Source organism: Phalacrocorax carbo, chromosome 1, assembly GCF_963921805.1.
Source record: "Phalacrocorax carbo chromosome 1, bPhaCar2.1, whole genome shotgun sequence".
NCBI lineage: Eukaryota > Metazoa > Chordata > Aves > Suliformes > Phalacrocoracidae > Phalacrocorax > Phalacrocorax carbo.
In genome coordinates this window covers 78,652,494-78,675,097 of record NC_087513.1, presented here as the reverse complement: position 1 = coordinate 78,675,097, position 22,604 = coordinate 78,652,494, and the positions used below count along the sequence as shown (strand labels likewise).

The 22,604-nt window shown below is 37.3% G+C and overlaps 1 protein-coding gene across 4 annotated transcripts in view; it reads right to left on the bottom strand.

Annotated features, from left to right (window-relative positions):
• ATXN10 (ataxin 10) overlaps nt 1-22,604 on the bottom strand; it is a 106,735-nt gene that overhangs the window by 55,178 nt on the left and 28,953 nt on the right. For all 4 annotated transcript variants that reach the window (XM_064461361.1, XM_064461371.1, XM_064461380.1 and 1 more), the window contains exons 4-7: nt 20,296-20,392; nt 19,275-19,439; nt 7,238-7,318; nt 1,235-1,400 (exon numbers count right to left, since the gene is read on the bottom strand). In XM_064461361.1, coding sequence (XP_064317431.1) covers nt 1,235-1,400; nt 7,238-7,318; nt 19,275-19,439; nt 20,296-20,392 — 509 coding nt within the window. The remainder of the gene's footprint in view (nt 1-1,234; nt 1,401-7,237; nt 7,319-19,274; nt 19,440-20,295; nt 20,393-22,604) is intronic.

The window sequence follows — 22,604 nt, the reverse complement described above, 5'->3', positions numbered from 1 at the left end:
CAGCTTGTTGAAAGTAAGAGGAAAAATAGAACACCAGATTATTTAAAAAGACCTCTACCCTTAGATGGCCTAAACCTCCTTACTGCTCTATATGGTGTGGCAAGTAGCCAGCAACTCTTGGATACTTCATAAGGAGGAAATAAAACAAGGCCATGCAGGACTCAGCTGTGCATCAGAGGTTCCCAAAGTGCAACCCACAAACCATCTGTGACCCATAAAAGCCTTCCTATTTAGCTTGCAAAGGGACTTCATTGTGGCCATCCTCAACAGAACGGGTTCATTAAGTCTGAGGCAATAACAGATTTCTTCCAAGTGGACTGCAGTTGGGGCAAGTGTCGGTGCTCAGGGGACAGGAGCCGTCTGCCGCTAAGAGCCCAGCAAGCTCTGCAACTTGATGCTGTGCACACTAGCGGGCCCCAGGAGTGCTGCTTTGTCAGAGCCATGCAAGATCCACCAGAAAGCCCCAGATCATTGGCAAATGGGGAAGAGTCAGTAACAAAAGCCCTCGCTTGCAAAAAGGATCACTATACATTTCAGACAGCTCCCCTGCACTGAGCAATCACACACATCCCACAGCTCTCCATGATCAGAACTTGATGTTCCAGGTCCCAAACAGATCAGGAACACCCCTCTTACAAGTAGCCAAATGCGTATTCAAGGAACTAGTATTTGGGACCTTAATGGTGTATTAATTATCAAGTTATCACCAGTTATGTAAGTCTTAAAAAAAAAAAAAAGAAAAAACCACAAGATTTACTTTAGTACTGCGGGGAGGGGGAGGAGAACAACAACCAAAAAAAAGGCACTTTCTTCGTTTTTACCCGATTTTTAAGGGGGGGAAGAGAGGCTGCTTCCCACCTATAAATAAAATAAGTATTTTAAATTTTGTTTTGTATTTGAATAAAATATAATTCACAACCCGAACGAATTATAGAAGTCGTCCTTAGTAAGAACATAATAAAACACACAAACATGTGACAGCTTGAACATTTTAAAAATTTGGAGTTCTTTAACAATGTGGTGGATTTATTTCTATCTCAAAGTACCGTATTCTTTGTCATCCTCAAATTCAAAGCAAAATTGGACTGCTGTCTTACAGATTCTCCTGTGAACTCTGTCACTACTTTCCTAATATAAAGTAAACTGGGAACATACACAATTGCCGCTTGGGTAATAGTGACAATGAAGATCCACCACTTCAGATACTTGTACTATAATGTTTTATCAGCCATACCTCCTCATCTGCATCTGCTGCAGAAGTTAATTTGAGCACAGCTTCACATTTCTCTTGGAAACAGCCTGCAAGGAAGTCAGCATGTCTCACGAACACATTCATTTCTTCACTGGTAACGGGGTTGTTCTCACTTACTTTCGCCATTATCAGCTCTAACAAAGTAACTCTAGAATCAGAAAACAACTTGTCAATCAAATTCACTATGCCATATAGAATCACCAGTAGAATAAGCAGATACAGTTGTTAAAAATGATACAATGAGCACCCTAGTAACAGAGCTGTTTTTTAAAATTAGTAAGTCTTGTGAACACTGGCAATGAAGTCCTGTTCACTGGTTTATTTCTGCACACCATTAATTTAATTCATCATTCAATTAATACAATCTGGCCAGACAGTCAATATTTTTCTCAAGTCTATTTCAGTTTCTAATTTCTTATGTCCTAACATAACATTACTGTGATGGCAGATTCCATATATCTAAAATTTGCACCAAAACAGCTCTTAAAAGCTGTTGTTAAGTTCAGCAAAATAAACACAGACTATTTGTCAGCTTCCATTTGAAAATACCAGCTTTTCACAGCCCTTGCCTTGCACAGAGTCCTTCACTAATTCTCCTCCCCAAACCCAAACCAATTCTGAGAAGAAACAGGGGAAATAAAAATTGATATGCACACTCGGTTCTTCATAGTGTTTTATAATTGCCACTAGACAGACTACAGTAAATCCACGTTAATTACTCATATACACAGGAAGAGTTATTCAGTGTATTAAACCAGCAAGTAAGTGCATATATAACAAAGCTGCTCCATAAAATGTTCTTGGGTCATATATTTTAACAGCTTTAATGTTGTTTTATTCCTGATACCCCTTAACGTTGTTCGGGCAAATTGGGAATATTTTGTGGAAGCAGGACTTTAACATGGCAGGGGCCCTCCTACAGTTTCCCTCAGCACAGAGGAGCACATGGGTTAGTGAAGTCCCACTGTAATTCTCTCAACCTGAAAGAGCGCTATTTACTGAATGAATTCAAGAGCAGGCTCAGGGTTTTCTTTCACTAAAATATTTGCAATTCAGATGGAAGGACTGACATTTAAACATGTGGAATAGTTCAAATGCTTTTTTTTTTTTTTTTTTTAAATTTACCAAGCAGGTTGTCACAAGGGGAAGAGAAATGTCTTTTTCTGTGGAAAAAGCACGGTCACTGCTTTATTAACCTCCAAGAACCCACCCCTATTAATCACGTAACAGCTACTCAGTTCTTGCTAAACTCAACTCTCAATGTCATTAATACAGCTGCTTTAAACAATAATCTGAATGAGGACAAAAAGCTTTTTCAACACAGTAGCACAGAAATGCGCTCAACACATTTGCTAAAGGGGGGACTCCAGACAGAAGGCTGTCAAACACTGGTAACCTCTCTCACAGGCTTCGCTCACATGTGTGACAGAGCACTGACACAGAACAGTTGTTCTGCTTGTTCTGCAGGTCACAGCTGGGTACCACACACTTGCCCATCCACAAACTACCAGAGTCCAGTTACCCAACTTCCCTAACTGAACAAAGGCTTTCAGATTTGGCATACTATACAAAAATCAAGTTAAGTGCACAGACATGTCATTCATCCCCAAGACAGGGCTAGATTTTACGTGCCAATTTTTACCAAGTTTAGAGCCTTTCAAGCGTATGCTCAGCTATGAAAACATGCTGCTCACAGACTTCACGCTTACGGGAATTATTCCAATAAAATACTACCTCCTGCGTAACAGAGGTCCAGTCAGCTATTGTTGCACCAGTAGTCCAAATAACGCACATTTAACAACAACAAGGGATCCTTCTGTAAAGAAGTTGGAGGGTCGCACATACATACATAAACGGTATTAATGAGATTAAATTATTGCCAATAGGGGAATTTTTTGCATTATTCTTCCTCTTGCCATATAATCGGGTGCCCTTTTAGACAACGATAATCCTTTTGGAGAAACAGGAGTGACACTAAAACACCACCTGTATGTAATTTCTTTTAAAAGTTTTCTGTTCTCCTTAGGCATTCATGTCAAAACTGTTCTCCTGAGTTTTCTTCCACACACACATTCAGGACATGCCCATCTTTCCCCTGAATTTCAAGCGAGTCTTGCTATTCAGCTAACAATTTCCTGAGAGCAACGCTTTTTGTTCTGGTGCAAGTTCCCTTACATTCCTTTCTTCTATTGTTTCTCTCAGTTTTCTTCCAAGACTCACCCGAATTTTTCCAAGTTAGTTCTCGCACACAATGCAATTTGCTCATTTCTTTTGAACAGTCTCACAACTGTTTAGCCTTTCACATGACAGTGTGTTCCTACTTATTTGCCCATAGCTAAGTACAACAGGTAAGACAATTGTTAGTACCGATTTTAGCATGTCTTATAATGAATTTTTGTAAAACTCAGTTTAATATCTAAAATATAATGTTGTATATTATAATTATATTTATATTTTGAAATTAATATGCTGTGTCATCTTTCTTTTCCTTAGGGACCACTTAGGAAGATATTTTGTCAATCTCTCTCATTTTTTTCCCCTAGCCAAATTTAAACCGGTTCTTCCTGAAGCTGACCAAATAGGCAAGAACTTAGAACAATTACTATAAAGTATTTGCAATCATCAGTAAAACACATTTCTGTTTCCTATAGTCTGCAAATAAACCACAGCATTAAAGTGCAATTTAAATCTGGAAGCTCATTATTGCAAATTAAAGCAAAGTCCTGCTAAGCCTGTTTAAAAATAGTATTGCAAAAGTCTATCAATTTTATTATCACCAAACAATTTTTATATCAAGCGTGCTTGGTTTATAACCTTTTAGTAGTGCCAGACACTTGGGACATTCTTTCTCTGTGACTCAGACTTCTCTTTCCTGAAACATTTCAGACAGCAATAGTTCTATGAGACAAATTAGGTCCTTCCTCGAAATTTTCCAATTCTCTAATCTTCAAAAAATACTTGTAAGCATCCTATTAAATGAAAATGGGTAAATTTTTCAAGGACTATAATCCACACTACCTTCAGCTATTCTGTGTCTGTAAGCAACACCAAGAACAAAAACCCACTACAACATTGACATTATCAGCCCTGTAGCTGAACATAAGCAAGAAACAGTGCCGCTTACGCTACTTAAATGCCTATTTCCCTGCTAGTAATTTGATCAATGGCTACATCACTCACTGAGAACGCTTTCACATGAAGTAGCACAAAAATCAAAACTAAAGATGCAAGCAGTCGAGCATCTTAAAAAACACCTGAAGCTATTCAGTTGCATTTTTGTTGCTGTTAATTAAAGCAAGACCCCTTCTTAAAAGGCACAACACAGATGTCCTCATTTTGAAGATTTTACAATGTAATTAAGACTATCAAGGCATTAACTTATACTGTCCATGCTCAAGGCTAACTTGGATTAAAGCAAAGCAGGCTTTTTCTAATGACTTCTGCCAAATACTTGCACACACGTGCAGGGAAATCTCAAATCTGGCAAAGAATTCAAGAATCTACAATCCTTTGGCTCAATATCGTGGCCATATGTTTCTGCAATAATCACTTGCAGAGAAACAGCAGGCATTGTCACATCATCATACACTTTTCAAAGCCAGAATACCATTAAAAAAGCCCATCATATTATCAGAGTATTTATTTCAGACCATTTGCAAACTCAGACATGAAACAGCAAAGTACTTAAGTTTGTTTGGAAATGAAAGAGAAAGTTGTCCAGAAGTCAGGAATTTGTCTTTTAATTGAAACTTCAGATTCCTGATCCACTTCAACAAGAACTACTTCATGGCACGCACCATGGCCACAGTATCACAAATGCACTAGAGTTCAATTACAGGAAATACTCTGAATAGTGCAAATACTGTGAATAGTGCAAATAACTGCGGTTATGCAACTGCAGATACTTTGGTTATCTGAGGCAACTGCCAACTTTAGGAGTCACCACTAACGTATGTATTCGCAAACTTTCTCAGCATAGTTAATTTCGTTTCAGTAAATACATTTAAAGTAAGTGTATTTAATGTGCATGATAGAGAATCTTGTAACTGAGAGTTACCATTTATTCATGAGCTCAAGCTGCTCTCCCCAGACACCTCAATACCACATCTGTCCTTTCTTCATTTATATGACTTAGTCAGCCTTACTGGACACCCAATGCAGCAACTCTTGCGGTGAAGGCTCCTTGTCTTGTTTGAAACAATGAATTCCCTATGCTTTGGTTTATACGGTTCCTTTTTTTTCTCCAGTTAATGACAGTCAAAACGTTTTTATCTGAATTAGAATTGTCTCCTCATATATCTCAAAAGAATGCATTCTTAAATATGCTAACATTATATAGGAAGATGCCATGGCAGGGTTTTCTTCTGTGGCTCAGATGCAAAAGGACTATTTCTACACCACTTACTTCCATATGTTTGACAGTAAATTAAGCAGTATCAAATTCATAATAAACTGTACTGTGATTATGTTTTTGAAAAACTTAATTGAGTTTACTTGATTTGCAGAACTCTTGGGATTGATAATAAATTCAGCAAATATGCTGTGACTAGCCATCCTGCATGTGATCACCCTTATGATGCCTATACCAAAAGCCCTTCAGTCGACATAGCTGAACACTGTAGCACAGTGTGTGCAACAAATCCAGTGAGACCTTTCTAGAAAATGATTACTTCTATTGCTTTAAGTACAATTGAACAACCTAACCCAGTAATGGCTGTCTTCAAGGGGATTACAAAAACATACAAAGAAACTTCCATTCATGACATCCCTCAAAAGAGTTAAATCTAGCTCATTCACTTAAAACAGTCTTTCCTACTAACTGGTTAAGGAGCCCCCACCTCCAAGCACAGTAAGCACACAGCTCATATTTGTTCCCATTTGGTCAGCCTGAATAAAGGAAGACAACAGTATTTCCCTCCTTATCATTCTCATCCCTCGTTTCCCATCCCATACCTACGCATTGACAATATTTTATTTGTGGTTCTCAACCTATCATATACTCTCTCTTTGCCTGCCATTCCTTTTGTCTCTCTATAATCTCTGATCAGCGTCTGGGCCCCATTTCTAATAACACCATGGCTTTAGTCACAGCAAAAAACACACGGGAAAAAAAAAAACATCAAGGGACTGTTTTATTTACTGCTTTCTCTTTCACCTGCAAAAACTACAGGGAGAACTTGCAGTTTCCCAGGGCAAATGGGAAACAAAGTAGCCATGTTGAATACATAAACTAGATCACAAGATCTTCAAGCAGTTGGAGGAGCTGTAGAACTATAGTACAGGATTTCTCAAAGTTGACTATTCTAACAAAATAATTTTTTACCTTCCCTGATTCTTTATTGAAGCAATTGTAAATGAGCATTTTCCCAATTATAGCCATGGCCATTCCCCATCAAGTCAACATACATTTACTCAAACGCTTGAACGAAGACTAGCTAGTTTCTTTCAAGGTGAAGGTTTGTTGAAGCATTTTAGATTTCCAGTAGTGGAAATACTAAAAGATTAAGTCATCATGGGCATCTGCACATCTATGCTTTTAGGTTCTGCTAACCAGTATTAGATACACTTCCAACTTCACTAAAGGCTTCCTTTTAATTTCTTGCAATTACAACAGGAATATGAACAGCTGAGGACATTTCAAATACAGCTGTAAAACACTGCAGGGTGTGGTGCTCTTACGAAATGAAGCGAAATAAAGACACAGGCATGAAATCTTGTGTCTTCTTTTTTTTTTTTTTTTTTTTTTTTGAAGTATTTCTTTACTGAGTAATGGCGCCAACCTGGATTCTGCAACCCTACATAAATCACTGCCAGTTGTGGCTAAGCTGTAATGTTAACCAACCAATTTAAAACCATTACTGACATAGAAACATGTATTTAGAGATTTTGTGCCAACTATGAAACCACACAGTTTTTCAATCATGTGAACAGGATACTCTATATGGAATGCTAAATACTAAAAGCCACACTGGTTTTTGGGGTTACCTTTCTTGATTGCTCAGTTTGGCGTAGAGGGCTTTCACCAACTCTGGACATTTCAGCAAATGGTCTGTAACAATCAAGAACCTAAAGAAAAAAAAAAGTGTTACTGGTGCTACAAAAACAGCATCTACATTTACTCCAAATGGTGCTGGTTATTTTTACTCATAGATCACCATGTGACATGCTTCTGGTCCTATTTGCTAATAGATACAAATTGTCACCAAATAATTGCTCCTTGTTGTGCAGTATTTTTCCTAATACAGCAATGGCCATTTCCCATCAGTTCAGTGCACTTTTACTCAAATGCTGGAAGGAAAGCTGGTTAGATTTTTTTGCCAGTTATAAAAAAGGCACACCACAATTCAAACAATAAAACACTCATCCTATTGTTCATGCATCTCAGCAAAAAGCCAACATTCAGGCTTGAAAAATATTATGCTACTTGTCACAACACTGTTTTTAAGCCCACCAAATGGTCAAAAAAGAGCCCAAATAATTTCTCTTTCAAAGAAATTCTAACAGAGCATCAAAGCAAATGGGAACTTCTTTGTCAGATGCAAGGCAGCAAAATACTGTTCTCAACTTACAAAAAATACCCTCCTTGTGTAACAGGAACCTGAGCTGATAATCAAATCTCACTCCTTGCTCTACAAGGCAGGCAGGTATGGTCAGCCTACCCTTGTGCTAATGCCAGTATTTACACTGATCACTTTCCCAAGCACCATTCACAGCAGTCAACAGCAGATGCTACTCATTTAATTTCAACCCAGACATGTACTCGCAGCATTACAGGAAAAACAAAGTATATAAAACCATTTTTCTCCTCAAATTACATTCCTAGGAGTACTGACAGTGTTATATATGCTGCATAGGTATACACATACTAAACTATGCATTTTTAAAAGGAGTGTGTCTGTCTACTAAATATAAAATAATTACAGGTCAAATCTCAGAGCATCTTCTGAGCTGATGAAGCTGCTGAGAAAGAATAGCTAAAATAATAAGAAACCCAAGTTATTTCAATATTCCCTCTACCTCCTCCCTACTTTTCACTTTGCTGACAGCCTTTTATTTTTTGTATCCATAATCCACTACAGAGCTAACAGGAAGATCACATAGAAGCCTTCCAGCTGCAGCAAAGTATTTTTTGGACAAATACTCAATGACAATTGGCGAAATAGGAGAACAAGAGGTCCAAAAGATTAATAGCTATTACATTTCTAACGGTAACTGTGGACGTAGCCAGCATCTGGTTCAGTTACTGTAAACTAGACATTTTTAAGAGGGGAGGGAGAAGAAAACTTATTTTGTGCTGTGATTTTTTTTTAAAGATATTTGTACACACATTCAAGGAAAAAAACAGTATAGGCATAGGCATAGGGAATCATCAACTTAAAACTGGCATTCTGAGCAGCATAGCATTGATTCAAGAGTTCCTCAACACAAATTTGAACCTACAGGCTTCCCCAAAGTCAACAGCACAAACGTATTCCAACTGAGCAGCACAGACTCAGCCATAACAACTGAATCAAGCTATCAGCAGGGCAGTCAAGGGGAACACTTCTACAATTCCTGAACCAACAATTCACAGCATACGAGCCATCCACAGTTAAACCTTCAGAGTGGTAACAACTGACTTTATTTTTTAAGGATTTGAGTAGAAACAAAGGCTTTTATCTGGAGCTGCAAAAGAAAAAAGCATAATAATCAGAGTTGTGCAGAACTTAACCTCATAATGTACAAATTTCAGCTGACAAGGGATTATGGTGAAAGCATTTAAGGAGACAATCTGAAGCCCTATTTTTCAATTTTGCAGTTGGGACTATGAATTTAAATCTTAATTTTCACAGTTTACTTTGAAGAAACCTTGATTATTTGCCTTGTAGTTAAAAAGTGATCCATAATTATAAGAAAAAGATTTAATGCTACTAAGTGCACATCAGCGATTACTATTGCAAAAGTAGAAGTTTCTGCTTCTGTATTTAAGCTTCTCTTTTACCTTATCCACTTCCTGCATTACTGTACCATAAAGAATAGAGCACTAGCATTTTTTACAAGAGCATCACCAAGAGATAACAGAATAATTAGTAGTGGAATAGAGCACTTTCAACTGTTGCTATCATGCCCAAAAATTTTGGTGGTAGTTATGCAAGGATGCAGCAAACTAAACCTAATATCTTTAGTCCTCAGCTCTCCTGTTTTTCATTTGGGGCAGGGAAGAAGAAGAGGAAAAGTAAGACCATCCACAATTCTGAAATAAAAAAAGACATTCAGTGTTGAGTTACTGACTGAATATGGCATTTCAGATGCATGAAAAAGGCTTTGGTAGGAGATTTAAAATCTCTTTGGAGGCCAACAGCAGAACCACTGGGATAAACTGAGGACCACTGTAATTTAGTGAAGGAAATGGTGAAAATTAAAGTTGTTATGCAAGCGTAACACAGTAACAAATGAACAGTGTTAAATATGCCAATTTTCTTGACTTTTAAAAAATTGTTTGGCTAAAATCCTAAAAAAATCAAGTGCTTACATAGTAGATAAATACAGGAGGAGATGTTCATTCAAAGACTTCACAATAGCACAAGGGCTGCATTGTACCAAATTGAACTTGAGAAGCAGCCAAGATGAAATGGTATAAGCTACATTTGCACTCAGTATATTCCAAATGACCACTAAGCTTGCTCCAATCAAAGCTGGGTATAAGCAATCAACTTTATCATCAAATGTCATGCTCCATATTAAGCTGATTTGATCCCATTAGCAAGTTTAGAGAACAGTGTCCTCAGTCTCAGAAAAGGAGGAAGAAACCCCCCACAAATATTTTAGAAGAAAGAAAAGAAAGACACGGCGATTCTCTATTTGATCAAACTTCTGATCTCAAAACCAAAAGCATTTTTCATCTTACAGTAACGCCACTCTATCCAAAATATTTAGTAAGAATGAAATAGCTTTTTTACTGTAGTTTAACAAAAAAGTAACCAATCATCAAAATTTTGAAGAAAAAAGGAAGAAAATTTAGATAGCTAACCTTTCAAAGCCATATCACCAGCCTTTTTAGATGCTAAAAAAGCAATATGTCTCATGAGGAACTGTTTAGGATCAGAACATATTTTAGCAGAAGTATTTTTATCCTTGCACAAGGATATAAACACCCTAGCAAAACTATTTTAAAAACAACTACAAGTATAAAGCTATTTAAGAACAAATGAAGCCACGTGCTATCACAAAGACCTCTAGAAACTAGACAATCCACCCCAAAGTCCAGCACCTCTCGTTCCAAAGAATAAGGAAACATATTTCCATATTTAAGACTCAACTCCAAGTATCAAGCACCACTGTACTCCTCTCATGAGCTGAATCAAGCATGACAGCGAACATCATTCCATCTTCAAAAGGTACTAGCCATAATGCACGCATCCTCTTTACAGGCCATGATACTGTCCACCAAGTCAACTCACAGGTCTAGAAGACTGAGTTCAGATTATCTGTAGTATTTCTCTGATTCAGAAGGCACTCTCATTCAATTTGATAGCTACATCTGAAAGGTGCTAAAAAGAGATTCATTTTTACTTATGTGCAAAGTTGGAATAACTTCTTTCTGAAGAGCTACCAAGAAAGTACTGGAAGATGATTAGCAATACAATCACTTCCTGCTCCCCCCTCTCCACAAAATATACAAGAAGAAAGAGGTGATAAGATAAATAAATGTGTGAGGCTGGTCTTTGAAAGACTGGGGAGATCTGTGCCAATACTGCAAATAGAAAGTAGAAGCTACTCAGATCTCTACAATTAAGGAAACTTTTCCAATTGTCAGTACTATTTAAAACCACAGTTGAACTTGGAACCTGCAATATAACTCTAACATTCCTGGAATTAAAAATAAGAATTACTTTCTGGAGAGTTGAAGAAGGGGGTGGGGGACACCCTAAACTGTCAGAGAGAAGAGACAGAGTTGCCAGCCCAAAATGAAAAAGGAAAAAAATAAAGAAGAAAAAAAGAAGGTAACATTTTCTGGTTTCTGCACCGCATGCATACCAATTAAGCAGCAAGCACTCTACTGAGGAGTTCCATCTTCGCCTTTAAATCTGTGCCCATGGGCGAGACTCCTTGCCACAGGAGCACTGGTTTCTGTCCACACTTCTTTCCATAAGCCAGGACAAAATAACCAAAGGCAAAAAATGGGGAGGGGGAGCCCCACATCCTAATCTTTACAGTCGTCATTGAGCTGCGGTTTCAAAAACAGAAAGTGGATGTTCAAAAAAAAAAATCTTACTTCCAATGCCAAACAGCTGACCACACTCTTAATATCGTTTTTCTGAAAGCCAAAAGGCATATTACGCCTCTTATTTTAAAATGGAGGATTTTTGTTCCTTGCTCTTCAGGAATCAAAAATACAACCTGTTTTTTCTTTCCGTAGTAGCTACACTGCCCCATGCACACACTTGGAAAAACTGATGACACAAGCTATACTCTCATCTCTAATGGAACCACCAAAGTATTTCTAAAATAAACAGCTTTTAGAATACACATTGGTCTCGGTTAGGATAAATTATAATGTAATTTTGTACTACTTTTTCCTAATTATTTTACAAAACACATATGTTTGCAGGTTCAATATTCTAAAATAGATCTCATGTGGCATTCTGTGCTGGTTTCCCTTCTAAATACAGTAGCTTCTAAACTGTGTGACAAACTTCTCTGCTCTTGATTAATACAAACCCGAAAGGGAGTGGATGTGTGGGGAAACATAGAGGAATGACTTTTTAAAGGCTCCACAATTTTCCAGAGCCTAAGGCATAGCTCTCTGCATTTTTTAAGGAAAAACTTTTACTGAAAGGGCAAAACCCAAACAAACCAAAAAAACAAAAGAGGCCAGTGCTTAGCAAGCCTTTTCAGCATACTGCATATATGACAGGGGACCTTGGTAGTGATCACCTAGAAATAGAGTGAGTAGGAAATACCTTCCAGATACTGAACAGTGAATTCCAGCTTTGTTTCCTAAAGGAAGGGTATGTCAATTCTCAGATAGCATCCTTTGGTAGGCAGCAGCTGTTGAAGGAAAGCAGCACTGGAAAAAGAGTATTAGCTTATGGAGTATGTATATTTGCTTACATGTTTAAGATATGTTCAACTTAATATGTCAATACTTCAGAAGAATTAAATCAGCATACCATTACAGAGGTATATTGGAAATATGGAAGATACACAGAAAATAAATTATTGTCTCACAAGGGCTTGAAAACCATGCTTATTCCTTTGAACAGAAACAGAAGATGGATCATAGGGGTGGAGGAAACAGAAACAAAAGATGCATAATACAGAAAGACCGATCACAATTTAAGAGACAGATCTTCTGCTCTTAGGAAACAGACAGGAACTAAGTAATACTAAAAGGAAAAAAAAAAGATCACAAGGCTGGAAGCAACAGAACTGAAGTTGAAAGTCTTAAAAGCTTTCCATGTGCAAGGAAGTATTTGAGAGGGAATGCTAATCCCACAACTGTAACCATGAGCAGAGTAAACTGGAAGCAATGGATCATAACCAAACCCTGAAAGGGGGAGCCTGCATTAAAGGACAAAGTCTCAGGGCTAAAGATAGGACAGGAACAGTCACTAATGCACAAGGCTGTAGCAGCAAAGAAGTTTTTCACCAAAATCTGGGGGTATTAATTCTTAAGCTAGTAGCTTAGATAGTAGCTGCACGTTGCAAAGAACAACACATTTTCTAGAAGACACAGCAAAGAACAGGCACCGAGATAGGATCATTTAATTAGTGTATGCCATAAATCAAACCGAAGAAAGGAAACTAACTTGTTTCTGCAGAGCCAGTGTCTTTGCAAAGATACACCCTTTGAAGTATATTCTGTAACATCATACTCCTTGAAACTTTCTAAGAGCAGCAAGCTCTGGGCAATCTTCACAAGCCCATCTACAGATCCAAATATTCAGGACAAGACAAGTAAATTTCAACGGCTTTCAGTCCCAAAAACTTCCAGTTTCTTCTTGCTCTAAGATTTTAGCCAAAAGCTACAAAACAAAGGGGTATACAGGCAATGTTTTGAAGAACCTCAGCTGGAGATACACAATCTGCCTCCTCAGATCGTTGCTCTTGGGAGTTAGACCAGTAGCAGCAACCTCGGAAGAGCTCCTAGTATTCAAGATTACAGGATTGCTAGCCTGAAACAAGTTCAGGAGCTGCATTGACTAGAAGTTTAGAGGCAGTTTAAAAATACACTACCTAATATATGGTAATTAATACTATTTTTAAAATGCCACTCAGCATCTAGTATTAAAGATGGCAAAGCAGCAACATTAAAAAAATCTTGGAGCTGTTTAGAGGTTCAAGCTTCTAAAAGAGAAAGAAGAGGAGGTATCAGTTCTTAAATAAAGAGCTTATTTATTAAATATGTGAATTACATTCTGCAACTTCACAGATTTCAGAGATAGAACCATTTCTGATGCTTACAAGTAACCACAAGCTTAATGAAATAAGCCTTCAGATCATCTGGTCTGAATAAACAGGTATGATCACACAAGGACCGAATACAAAATTTGACCAGGGCACTCCTTATAGAACTGACTTCCTTCTTAAATTTATTAACTATTTCTTAGCTCATAGCATGCCACAGAAAATACTTAATAAGTGTATCACTCACGAAGATACATTTAGGTGTGCATCACAGCACTGCTACATCCCTTTCTTCCAAGTTCTGAGGCAATTTTTGTTGTGCCGTCAATCTACAAACATGTTTTAAAAATAAATCAGTGCTTATAGTCTCAAAATCTCACTATGATGATCTGCAAAATATCTCTCCTCTGTTTCAAAAACTGCTTAGAAAGTGGACGGCTTGGCTTTCCATCACTGATTAGATTCACTGAAGATTAGAAGTCACTAAAATGAGGCCTTATCTCCCATAACCCACCCCTCTCAGGAAGCATGGCCAACACTTCAGACATTCCCTCTTCCCCAACAGGAGATCCTTGTCTTCTGCCAAACATCTTGTGATTCGAGAAGTAGGCAAATGTGACAGGAAAATTCCAGAAGACTGTGTCCTGCCTTTAAAGATGCCCCCTCCACTCTCTTTAACTGGGAGAGCAGTTTATGGCAGACAGAAGAAAAATTGCAAAAGGTCCGCTACCAACTGCTGCTTTGAAAAAAGGAGCTCTGAAGAACTGCTCAAAATCATCTCAGATTTCTTCTGGCAAAGCCTCCTCCCTAAAGAACTGCTGTGAGACTAGAGGGAGAAGCCAAAGGTGTCACACTTGGAAAGAGGTTCCTCCTGAACTTTCCCTAAGGACTTTTCCAGCTTGGAGATGGAAAACTGGACTTAATATCATTGGATCATGGGATCATGAACAGAGGAGGAACTGCAAAATCACAAAAGATTGTAAAGATGTGCTTGCACTCCTGTGCTGGGTGAAGAGTAGAAAACCCAACATGTGCTAGCTGAACAGAGTAGCGAGGATCCCATGGGAGAGGCTACAATTCAGCCAATGGCCTTAAATCCAAATATTTGTCCTGGATGTCCTCTCTCTGTCCTAATGGTTCATGGCAGCAACTGCAAAAATAACTTCAGCATCCTAAGTGTTTATTTGCGGAATTCATTGGATACTAACTTAGAGGAACATTAAGTCATACATTTCAATGCACAATAAAAGGGAATAAAATAATAAATAAAAGTTTTGCCTATAACCAAAACTCACCTAGTTATTCAAAGAAAGATTTTTAATACCTAAAAGCAGCATTTGGCAGCAAGAAAGCCCAGCCAAGAGGAAAAAACATATGTGGCATTCCCTTTTTATTCAGTGTAATACGAAACCAGATGGTCCAGCTGAGAGAAGGTAGGCAGGAATTAAGTAATATTTTAAACTGTAAAAGTATGAACATCTTAATTTCAGTTGTTTGTGAGTTCAGCAGTGAGCATAACATCCTTGAAGAATAGTTTGTATTTCAGCTCAGCTGTACAATGCCGTAACAGCCACTTAAAAATGGTTGCTGTGCACTTTGTTAGCCATGGCGCAAGGGTCCCAAATCCTTACAGCAGAGTACTGGCTCTGTTGCAAATACCGCGGCTATGCAAATTCATTTAAGCAATCCTAGTGGTATGTACTTCAGTGAAAGCTGAAGTACAGCTCCAAATTTTCAATGAATTGCTGACAAAATATTTTTTCTACAGTCCAGCCAGAGAGGCATCCAAAACTTAGCTTTGACTTCATAAGAAAAGGGACAGAAATCTTTTTATGCACTTTTACATGATTACATCTCATGCATACTCTTCCACATTGGAAAGTAACAGTTTCTCAACAGAGGGAGCAGGGGGAAATGCTTTAGTAATGAACCAAGAATTAGTTCAAACCAGGAAGATTATATGCAATGATATGGACACCAAAGCAAAAGTGCAATACAGTAGAGTCCAAGCTTATTCTAAACATATCCTCCGAACAACGACTGTGTCTGTCATTCATACACCTAACTGCAAAAAACTGCAATTAATTCAATATCCAAAAATGTTTTATAAACAGAAGGCTCTAATGAAAGAATAGCTAATATTGGCACAAGGAAGACACAAACTTACACGATTTCAAAAGCTGTCCTAAAGAGACAGTATTAATGTATGTAAGGAACAACACTGACCCAAGGACAAAGCTTAGCTTTTCACTTACTGTTGTCAAAAAAACGTTCCTATATTCAAGAGAAGAATCTTCAGCTTTCATCAGCCTAAAAAAATAGCATTACTTTCACCAAAATAAGAAATCCTGTTTACTGTTCAGCTTTTCTGTTCACAGCGAAGTACGTATTAGGAAGCCACTTCTGGACACTGCCTGCTCTGTCTGATGACAGAGTTCACAAGAGTTTCCTACAGAAAATAGATGCAACACGGCTGGCATCAGCAGACCTTTCCCCCAAATTCAAAGAACTGGCAGAGAAAGCTGCTCAAGTAGGCAGGACACAAGAAAGTCAGCACAAGAGCTGGCTAGCTTGCCTCCTGCTGCTCAACACTAGGAAAAGGGAAAGAAAGCAAGCAAGCAACAGAAAGTATCAGCATTACCTTATACGACTGCATCCATCCACATTTATCTTACAGTAGAAGGATTAGTGCTAATAAAAGAAACAAGCTTTCAGACACAAGACTACCCTCAAAACAAACCAGTTCTGATATTCTAGGAAAAAAAAAAAGAAAAAGAGAGAACTATTTGTACAGGGAAGTTCAGCTGTGTGACATCCTGTGTAGTACTTGTAAACACTATTACAGTATGTGCTCTATAAAGATGATAGGAAAATGCAAACAAGAATCCAAGATACAAGCTGCAGGTACCTTGTGAAAGTATAGTCAGTTATTACAGTGAATATCCACTGTAATTAAAGCTAAAGGAAGAACAACGTGTTGTCTATGAAATACATGCTGTGTTAATACTGCCAAGATAACAAGAAAACACTTGGTAACTTGCAAGAAAAAATAAATATATTGGAAGACTTTACAATGATTGTTCTACTTGAAACAAGACTGCTAACTTTGTAGGCTCTTCCAAACCTTTAACTACATAGAAATACACCATGTAGTACAGGTTCACAAGATGCATGTATAGTCTAAGATAAAAGCATTGCATTAGTGTAACACACTGACCTATGGCTACCTGGAAGAGGAGAGAAAAAAAGAACACAAAAACAATAACCAAAACGAGAAAAAAAAGACTTTGTTTAAATCAGTATTGCATAAGGAAGGGTAAACACTAGATTTCCACTGAAAATGTGAAAACCAAACCTCTTACACCAACCTTTTTTTTAAACAAACAAAAAGATGTGAAAACGCTACTTTCTTGCCTCCCCCTCTGCACCAAGTAGACCGAAGATACTACTTGTATCCTAATGTATAAATATAATTGTTTGTTACAGGATGGAAACCACTTTTTTTAAAAAATCTAATATGAAGAAATAACTTGTTTTCCATTTAAATTACCCTTGGCCGTGACAAATATTATCTTAAATTAAGAACAGATACACACAAGGGAGAACCAGAGAGTAAATGTGTTTCTTCACATGGGAGATACAAGAAATTGAGTATTAAAAGAACAAATGAAGTGAGGATCAAGAAACGGGGAAATAGGTACAAGATGAATCACAAAAAGGCTCTAGAGCTACTAGGACACAGAAGAATCAGTCTCTTTCTAGCAAGGAATTATATTTTTCACTTTCAAGGTAATGCTCTTTAAATACCTATTCAATGCTTGATGCTGTGCTGTTGCAATACACTTTTTGATTTAGATTTTGCAACTGTGCATGCGCTTTATGTGTGTTGACTTGAAAACTGTCCCAACATTACTGACAGATTTCCATTTATAATTGGGTTCAAGACAACTATATAAAATGCCAAGAAACTTATACTACAAACTTATTACTTTTTCTTTTAGTTGTGAAAAACAATAATGAGCTTTGAGACTTAACCAGCCAATGCTAAAGTACTATGAAAGAGAAACAAATGTGTTTAGTTCTTAACACCTGGAAGATCTTCCAATGCTTTCTGTGTATTTACTAGATGAGGAACTCGGCATCCTGAGAGGAATCAGAGGGCAAACATTCTGCAACCGCCTTGTGGCAGAACTAGGATCACTCTTTTCTACCCATCTATTTTCCTTTATCATGGTCTTGTATAGAAGTTTGCCTCTCTTTATTCTCAAGACTACTCTGAAGAGAGACCACTTCCCACCCACATCAAACATCTGTTTGGAAGTAAGATGGACATGTAAGATAGACATGGAAGTAAGATGTTTTCATTGTAACGTCAGCAGAATGCACTACAGACTAGAAAGATCAGGGAAATGGATACCTTAGCATTTATTTTGATGCTGCATTTAGTGTGCAATTACCATCAAAATATAAATTTAACAGCACAACAACCTCTTTCCACCCCTCCCTGGCTTTCATATCTCTATCAAAATACATTTCAGCATATCTTTAATAGATAAGGAAAATGAAGGATAATCAAGATAATGATCCGAAAAGCAATCTTTCATGTGTGTTTATATTGACAGATGCCAAAACTAAAAACTCAGTTTGTCATTTTTGAAACAGAAGTCTGGTTGCCTGATCCTGAAACTTTAAGTTTGCTTTCTGAAAACTATTTATGTCCTAAGCAAATTGACCCAGTTATTTAAAAATTTTAGAGTCATCTTTTCAGTACAAACCCAAACTATGAAATGACATCTGCTTTTCATTCAACCATCTTAGCTCTGTTTAGAGATTTTCCAAATAACTAGTAAACCGTGACAATTCTTCCTAATTAAATTTTGAATTTAAACGTGACCTTCAAAAGAATGTTACCAAAACATACACACCATCCTTTTTTCCCACCCTTAGAATGCATCATGTAACAATTAACTTTGTATCCTTGCTGATGCAAGGCAGAACATTTCTCAAATGCATAACTGACAACAATATTTACAAGAATGGCTATTAGCAAAATATATAAAAGCTCAATGCAATAAAGCCACTGAGTAGGTGCTTTTGAAGTATGAAAATGAGATGTGCAAGATTCACAAACAAAATATCTTCTCTGTTTTGGTATAAAAATGATTGCGTGTTGCACTAGACAACAGATTTGTCCAAGAAAAAAAAAAAGGGAAAAAGAAAAACCCCCATGTTTTATGTAGTGCTCATAAGCATTAGTCATCCAAGTCTTCCTAGCATGCCCCAATAACAACCAAAGTCTGCAAGACTATACTGTGTTAACTTTATTGCAAAAATCTCCAAACACAAGCACACAAGTAGAAATTAGTTTGCATTCCAAACCCTGTTTCATTTAAAAAAAAGACCATGATTTTAAAATTCCTGTCTATATCCTCAACAAAAATGTAGTCTTATTTTAGAAGAAATCAAAACAGTCAGTGAAAGTATCATGAAAATTATCTCTATAACAAATTACTAACTTCTAAATAGATCTTCATTTACTACTTAGCAGTGTCACATATTTAGGCATTTTAATGCAGAGATTTACACTAGAAAAGCACCTAATTAAGAGGGAGCAGAATCTAAAGATACATACGACCACTCAGACTCCAACTGGTCTTTGTAGACTTTCAGGACACAGAGAGCCACAGTCAAGTTCCCAGGATCCAATAGTTCTCTCACTTTCTCTGAACTAAGACAGGTGAACAGGACCATACAACAGTAGGCAACAATTTTCTCATCGCTGTACGTTAGGCATGTCCTTCAAGAGAAAATAAGGAGTTAAGACAGTAAGTTAAAACTGACCCTGGAAAAACAGACTAGTGGCATTCAGCTCATTGAGTTGATGGTGTTCACTGTCTTTCAGAGAATCATGACTTGTCATTCCTTAAGAGGGATAGAAGTCATCTGCAATGAAAAACATCCAACTCCTAGCTGAAGGTCAAACTTACAGGCAATTTACAAAACTAATGCTAAATTGGAGCTAACTGGGCTCCAAAAACACACTCAAAAAGAGTATCAAATGGAATTAATGTGCTTTTGTTACTAGCTCACTATGGAAAACGTGGCCACACACATCAACAATATTGTCATGTGTCTGCACAAAATCGTTTATGTAATATTTCATTACACATACGTCACCAAACCTCCACAAAGATATTTTGTCCCTCTCCTAACCTCACCAAAAAGATTGGAAGATGCAAAGATGAAGTCACTTTTGTAGATTCCATCTGATCCACAAATATTGACAGGTCTGCACGGTAGCAAAGTGAATAAAGAAAAAAGCTCCATTCTTGGAAATGGGTATAACTACCTGAAAGCACCTCTGAAATAAAGCTTTTGTTTGAAGCTCGTAATTTGAAATAGAGTTTTCTTCCAGTGTCTGTTAAAATCAATTTACTGTTAGTTTTTAAAACCTGCTTGTTCTAAGGTCCTGACCCCTGCGGTTGACTAACAAAAAAAACATCTACAGGATATGGTCTCAACTGTCCCATTCTCCCCAAAGTTATTTTTCAAAGCTTCATGGTGCTAGTAGAGGCACAGCTATGGTGTACGAAAGATTTGAATATAACCACAGAAATTACATTATAAAAAAAAAAACCCGCATCCATGCTTACAAGAAGAGATCTGGGAAAGCACACTTCCAAATGCTATTCTGGGAATCTCTGTTTCCTGCTGCAATGTTTCCAAGAAACTGGAGGCTACAACGAAGAGCTGAAAAAAACCCAGAAGATAGATTAACAGGAGTTCAAAGAAGCACTGATAAATTTAATATAAATGACAAAACTTTTCAACTTCACAGCTATCCACTACAGAATCCGTCTCAGTTAAGCTTTGGGTGCAACATTTCACTGCTACTGTACATAAATATTTGTTTTCTCTTCTAATGCAAATAATTTTACAAAGTACTCTGGAATTATACCCAAAACAAATCCATTTTTTTCCTCAGTTAGACAAACATGAGTACCAGACAAACATGAGTACCAGACATGGATTACTAGTGATTACAAGAACTAATTGACTCTGCCAAGGTTTAAGACAGATTTAAATCAATGCAAGCTTGGAGCTACAGTTAGCACAAAGTGAAGCAGCCCCATGCTGAACCAATGGCTGCCACATGGCAGTGGCAATTTTGCCTCTTCTCTTTGGCTTTCTTGTATTAAATTAATGCAAACAGGCCTCCTGTCATCACGTGACCTCTGCAAGAAGTCTCTCCTAAGGGAGCTCCTCAGGCACCCTCCCCAAGCTGGCCAGAGACATCTTGAAAATTGCAGCAGGTAGAGCCAGAGCAAGACAACTGAATCTGTTACCTCACTGCCCACATTAATTTCTATTTAGCTGGACAAATCATTATTTAATATGATTATGTGCTCAAAACTTTCTGATTTCTATCCCAGAAAAATTAAAGGCAGTACTCCAAGTAACTTTGCATCAAATTTTAACACTGAATTGAATATAGCACATTTCTACTATTACTACAAAGGATTTATTCCAGCCTCCTCTCAATACAGACTTAAAATACAGGGAGATGATATTTCATCATACAAGTTAATATCCTAGAGCCCTCCAAAAGATGTAAATTCATTAAAAACAGAAGCATGAACTCACAGATCTCACAAAATTAAAACACTTTTTTGGCCCTATTGACAGCTCTCAGTAGGTTGACCCTTACTAATAAGTTGGCAAAGAAACTTCAAATTAAATGTTAAAATGCAGTTCAACAGATATTACAATCAGCAACCTATTACAGATGGAGGTGGCTGATATTGCCAGGTTCTGAAAATATAAAATTAGGTCTCTTTGAAAGGTGTTGTGCCAGCTGGCAGCCAGATTTCCTACTGAGGTCTGGGCATATGTCCTCTCAGGAACAAAAAGAAAGCAAGTCTAAAATAAGGTCACTTGGGCTTAGGGAACAGTAATTTTTCCCATATAGATATATATAAATATATAATTTTTTTAAGCCCAAAGTATCTATGTCCTCTCCATAATGCATTTTGAATCATCTTCTCCTTTATGCTTTGGTTCTTAAGACCTCTATTCTCTCTCCCTGCATATCTGCACCTCGGCACTTTTTTATTATTTTCTGTCCATCATTATGCTTCTGCTTCTTCCATCCATCTGGTTCGCATTCTGTTGACTGAGAATTTTTCTGAAGGACAGCAAGCATGGGCATGCTACTTTTCTAGCAGGCATTTCATGGAACTACTTCCCTGCTAGAAAAAAACTAACAAAGCAGTAAATCCTAGGAATAGGGTATTCTTTCTCTTGGTGGACCCCTTACCTACTCTACTATGAGAAAGATGTCTCAAAGAGACCTGAGGTTGGTTGATTATACTCCAGTCTTCACCTGAAATTTGCTTGACCCTTTTCAGCTATCAATTACACTTTGGTCATTAGAGACTAAGCTGTCAAAAAAACACTATAGACTAGGGAAAAAATAAACTTAAGAGATCTTTTAAAAGTTGCCATTTTTACTCAAACAGTGATGAAATGCTATGAGCACATTTTCAGTTTGGTAATATATATCTACAAATTCTCCTTTAATCACACACTGGAGTATTAACTTTTGTGAAAGCAACCAACACTGTCCTTGTTCAATTGTGATGTCCTGATAAAGCAAAAAGGATCCAGGAAAAGGTCATGATTCTGTGCATGTACCATGGAAAAAACAAGTCTTATTTCAAGTCTTATTTGTAAGTGCTTGTTTTTAACCAGTAACGGTTAACATTTTTCTTTTAATGAGAGGACACAAATCAATACATAGGCAAGCAGATGATCTGTGAGACAAAAGCAACTGTATCTATTCACAACTAAGTAGAAAAAAATTATGCCTTCATAATGCAACATTTCCCCACTCATGTGATGAATCTCAGCAATTCAGAAAAACGATGCGATTCTAAAACACCTGAGGTAACTGAGTCATGCC